At 33.4% G+C, this 5867-nt stretch overlaps 1 protein-coding gene across 7 annotated transcripts in view; it reads right to left on the bottom strand.

Moving 5' to 3' along the window:
• The window catches only part of LOC102674473 (aryl hydrocarbon receptor nuclear translocator homolog), a 46842-nt gene that overhangs the window by 34926 nt on the left and 6049 nt on the right, over positions 1–5867 (bottom strand). For 2 of the 7 annotated variants that reach the window (XM_006610244.2, XM_031515470.1), the window contains exon 2: positions 5742–5867. The exons of 4 other annotated variants lie outside the window; for them this stretch is intronic. In XM_006610244.2, the coding sequence (XP_006610307.1) occupies positions 5742–5788 (47 nt within the window). In that variant the 5' untranslated portion in view covers positions 5789–5867. The remainder of the gene's footprint in view (positions 1–5741) is intronic. One more of the 7 variants, XM_031515471.1, reaches the window with a different exon arrangement.

Genomic DNA, 5867 nt, shown 5'->3' with positions numbered 1-5867 from the left:
AAAAAAAAAAAAAAAAAAGAAAAAATATATGGACAAAAATCTTTTCCAATCCTGTTCCATAAACTAAACTCTTCGATTCCGTGTCTAAATAAGAATGACCCAGTTACAGATTAAAACGGTCGTTAATTAGTGGCCTAAAGAAGAGCGCTAATGCAGAAAAAGGAAAAGGAGAAACGAATCACGATCCGTGGAAATCGAAATGGTTGTTACTATAGCTCCACCAGGACATTCAACGATCATCTCGTAAAAACCAACCAGATCGACTGTTACGTCGCGTTGTCAAGACTTCGAAAAGATTTGTTCGTGGCACGAAGAACCTTAAAGGGGTTCACACACGATCGATAATATTGTCGATAATATTCCTATCATTGGAAATATTGATTAATTAAAGACTGAAGATTTTTATGCATAATGTACACATATAAAAAAATATATTAAATTATGTATAATGTATAATTTTATTAGATTTATCCATGAGTATCAGAATATTAATATATTCGTGGAAGCTAAAAATAAATATAAAAGTTGGAAAAGAACAAAAATATCGATAAGTAAAATTTAAGTTTGCATTGGATGAAGGGAGAGCGCGATAATAAAAAGTGATTATTCTATTATTCTGTCAATTATTGAAAGACGTATCGATATGTATTTGCATAAAAATGCTCTGATACCGATAATAGACTTTCTCTTATCTAGTCTCATTTTTAACAACCACGTTGTTTTATAAACAGATCGTGATTCCTTCTTATAACAATTATTTCTTTAATAACGTTACATTGTATTTATTTTCTCCTGTCTTTCTCGCTTTATCTATTCACAAAATAAAATATTTTACGGATAAATTGTTTAGACTAAGAGCAAAGAAGCTATCTCTTTCCGATAGATTAAGAAAAAAGCAATAACAATATAATTTTACAATATATATATATATCCAATCATATTCAATAATCACATCGATATTATTATATTGTGGATCGTGTGCGATCCCCTTAAGAATGGTTCAGAAGGACCAGGAGTTGACAAGAAGAAAGAGGAAGAAAAAAGAAGAAGAGGTGGAAGAAGAAGTCGATCGAGCGTGACTCGTCCGGATTCGACGAAAGTGAGAATAAACCGGCGAGGATAATGGGAAGAGTAGAGGAAAAACCGCGTGGAGGATTGCGGAGGCGGTGGTGGAAACGAGGAAAAAACACCCTTCGACGAATGTATCACCGGGAACGGCCGTGCCCTTTCGATAGATCGAGTTTTTTACGCGATAGAGACCGGCTTCTATCCCACTCTTTTCGTTCAACAACGAGGAAGAATTTTTACGATTCTCCTTCTCCACCCTCCTCGTGGGATCATAAACTTGTACGAGAGATCATTCCATTCTTTCATTTTTCGTTTTCGACTCAAACTTTCGAAAAAATTTGGATTAAGAAATTAAGAAGGATTCGATCTAATTTATTATTCGATTTTCGTGGAAAAGTCGAAGATGGAGATGGAGGGTGGTATTTAGAAGTTAGTAATTGCGAAAATTAAATTGAAATCGTGCTATTCGATTTTTTTTCCAAATCATGAAATGTATAATGTATATATTCGATATTCGTTTCGTGGAAAAGTTGTTAAAAAACAAAGATGGAGATGGAGGGTGGTATTTAGATTAAGTCATTAACTGCGAAAATTAAATTGAAATCGTGCTATTCTTTTCCAACTCATGAAATGTATAAAATATATCCATTAAATTCTTCTTCTCGATTTTTGAAGATAATTCGATTTCCTTCTTATCGATCGAGTAATTTCTTCTCTCAAGTATTTGTATTTTTCTTTTCCATCTTTTCTTTTTTTTTCCTATTCAATTTCTAATTTCTTTGGAAAAAGTTTTTTTTATTTAGAATGAAAGCTAAAAAAAGAATTCGTAGAAACGAATATAACGCAAGAACACGATACATACATAGTGTCGATTGAAAAACAGTCACGCAATAAACATTATAACTTCGTGTCGGTATCGGGGCCGAAGTATGAGGAAGTCGTACGCACAATCGTTTTTCAATCCTTTTGTATACATATATAATGAAGTCCAACGATGGTTACGCAAGACATTGTACAATAATGAAGCAATTTACTTCCGTCAAAACGTGACATTATTTATAAATTCGTCTCGTCAACGTGTTTTGGATTTCACTGGAAAAAGTTGCCGATCTTTTAATAACAATTTGCACACCGAGCAACAACCGGGTGATCGTCAACATTCTAATGAATCGGAACAATGGACATACAAATGGATTGGATGAAAATTCGTTTTAATGCAATATTTTATTTTTTTTTTATTTAAAAATAAGGGAATATTATCAAGAAAACATTGTAAATCTTGAAATGCGTATTCATAACAGGTTTTTGACGAATTTATTTTTATTCTTTGTTAAAATTGGAAATTTTGTAATAGCCAATAGGCAAAAGGATCAAACAATTAAAAAGAAATAAATAAATCATAGTGAAATATTAATTTTAAAGGGAAATTAATTTCTTTCTAAAACTACTTTTCTTTTTAATCATCTTTTCCTAAATCCTTAAGTAACATAATTTCCCAAAATATACTCGAATCGCATGTATATTATTCTCAACGAATCTCTTCAAACTCTAAGAATACAAACGCCTACTAATTAGTACAAGAAAAAAAAAATAAATAAATAAATAAGAAAATGGAAAAATAAATGAAAAATAAAAATTATAAAATGTGGAAAAAAAGAAGAGAAATAATAAGACTGAAATGCAAATACAGAAATATAAGTACTAACATTGTACGCTTTCGAACCCGCTATCGGGCCCATGATATCCGCGTTTCCGTTCACGTGGTAGCGGTAAAGCGGTTTTACGATGGTCCACGTTGTTTTTACGCGGGTTTCACCGATAATCCGGCTATCTCGATTCAAAGACAGCATAACCGCTACCATTTCCGACCAATCGTCGCGCTGGGCGAAAATTATTGCCGATACGGTGGGATTGTTTTGTCATTGATAACACGATACGTGATAAATTTCATGGAGAACTTGACATGCTATTTCGACGATCGTCGCCTATCAAAGTTCACTCCGTCAATTAAAACTACTACTCCTTTCGATCGTCCCTCACCTTGCCTTCTCTTATCTCCCCCCTATTGTTCTTTTCTTCGCCGATTTTAAAATTTATCATCGAGATAACGATCGATGTTGGAGCAAGTTTTTACGTGGAATTTTTATCGATTTTTAGAGATAATCGAGGAATTCGAGTAGTTCGAGTCGAGGGATTCGAATTGAACTCGAGGAGATTTTGAGGAGTGAAGATTTCGACGAGGAAATTAGAAATTGAAATATATTTTCTTCTAAATATTTTTTTAATATATTTCACTTGACATCCCTTGTTCATTGATCGATATGGCAGTTTGCTAAAATTTTAAAGTTTCTAAAGAATGATAATTTTTTATCTTTAGAATTATTCTACTTATTCTAATTAAAATTCTTCGTTGGTATCTTTAATTCTACGAGATTTCTCTAGAATATTGATCAATTGTAATATCAATACGATACAAATTGAATTTATTGAGAACTAATATATACAACTTTCGAAATTTCTAATTAATCATTTGATTATAATGCAATTATAAAATCAATAATAAAATCTTGGTGTGCAAAACCAAATTCGTTGCACGCAAATCAAAGAAGTAAAATTTTTTTCTCTTACCAATCCCTCATTTTTAAAAATTCATCTCAATCAACTCTCCAGAATTATTTTCCTCCTTTATTTCGCATCTAAATTTTCTCTAAAAGGGACTCTCTTTCGATTCAATTAATCTGCTACCCTATTTTCAATTTTGCAACAGGATATCGTGAAATTTTTCCCCTTCCAATTTTGTATCGTCGAAAACATTCGATTCGAATTTCCAACGTGGATAAACGAATTGGAATTCCAAACAGTGGAACCTATCACCCGCCTCTTTTTAAACAATACACCATACACGTTGCAAATTTGTTGTACGTTTCAAGCGCACAAACATTCATCCTATTACCTATTAATTTTCAAACGGATAAATATCGGCCGAAAGGACGAAGGAGAGAAACGTTCGATCATATCGTTTCGATCTTCGTTCTTCGATCTGTCTTTGGATAGATATCGAAGAAGAGAGGAAATTCCCAAACGGTTACCGCGCAAAGTTTCCCCCGTGGGCTATTGATTTAAGGGAATAGCGAATCCATGACCGCTAACACACGCTTCGGCTCTCTCAATTTCAATAAGCAATTGCGAGAACAATCGGTCACGATCCCAACTCGAAACTAGACCGAACTAGACGGCGCAGCCTAGCCTCGAATTCTTTCACCTCTCCCTTACCCCTCTTATTTTTATTCTGTTCTCTTCTTTCTTTCTTTCTTTCTTTCTTTCGACCGACTCTTGTGCCTCGTTAACAATGCAGAACAGTTATTTATGCAATTTGGAAATATTGTAACGAACGGCTGGATCACGTTGTTGTTGTTGTTTTTTTTCTTTAAATTCGAGAACTCTCTCGGTTGGTGGGGAGAGATAAAGAGGGGTTATTAAAGGAATGGAATTATGGGGATTTACGAGGAGGAATTCGTTGAGATTTTGTTGATCTGTATTTGTTGTCGATTTTAAGTTTGGAAAATTTTAAAAAGGAAATAATATTTGAGATATAAAGTTAAAAATTGGAATTTTTGAAGAATATGCAGAGCAAGATGCTTGAATTTGTTTAATTTCTTTGTAGATATTGAATTATTGAAAATTGGAGTATTTTAAAATATTTAGTAATATGAATTTATGAATAAATGATCGTTTTTGGGGATTGATAATATAAAATGTTAAAGATTGAAGAATTTTAATGGGCGAGTCATGAATTGGAACAGATAATGGAAGTGATTCATATGACTCTTGTAATACAATGAGACCTCTTTGTTTGAGAGTGAAATATGTATGATGAAGCTCTTTCTTCTTAAAAAAGCCGCGGTGTTTTTGATCTTTTTCAACACTGCATCATTCAAATCATAAGGAAGACTACATCGTAATTATAAGCATATAGGTCAAGAATTCACTTGGCCATCTTCTTGTGCTAATTATAACTATTCTGTATCGATTATTCTGAATCTTTTGAAAGTGCGACTCCTCTTTCAGAAACACACTTTTCCACAAACCACAACATTTTCATGGTTTCGCACCAAAATTAAATAATTTTTAAATTACGAGATACCAAAGATCCATTTGTTCATAAGAATAAAATTAAACACTCCAAAATGGAGTGATGTAAATCTTCCATAAGATCTTTAAAAACCTCTATTCTACCCAATACGTTGATTCCTGACCAAATTTCTATTATTTACTGTCCCAACAGTTGAAAATTAATTTTCCAAAATTTATTCTTATATTGAAATTTAATTTCCTCCTACACAAAAGGAAAAGAATCGTCATTTCTCTTCTTCTTGTTCTCACATAAAGAAATCCTCCATGCTTCTACTTCATTCACATCAAATCATTATAATACCTTCTCTTAAAATTGAATCCAAAATTTCCAATTTACATTTATATTCCATCCACACATCCGTGTATAACGAACGTAAATCTAATCTCTTTCCTCTAAAAAGGAACATCTCTGCACACAGATAAAGCCCACACAGATTTTTCGTGTCTCTCCGCTTCATCCTCAAAAGAATCACAAACATAAAAGACGTTAAAAGAAAGAGAAGAGAGAGAAAAGAAAGGGAAGATAATACGCAATTTACCTCCGTCTTTTGGACTGTTGCGCGTCTCCTGCATGGGTCTGCTGCATGTGATGGGGCGATAAGTTGGTCCCGTAAGTGAGCAGCTGATTTCCGGCGCTTGGGCAGGCCGGTGGGGGCGGCGGGGGT

The sequence above is a fragment of the Apis dorsata genome, unplaced genomic scaffold (genome assembly GCF_000469605.1).
Source record: "Apis dorsata unplaced genomic scaffold, Apis dorsata 1.3 scaffold_72, whole genome shotgun sequence".
NCBI classification, from domain to species: domain Eukaryota; kingdom Metazoa; phylum Arthropoda; class Insecta; order Hymenoptera; family Apidae; genus Apis; species Apis dorsata.
This window is presented reverse-complemented; position numbering and strand designations above follow the sequence as displayed.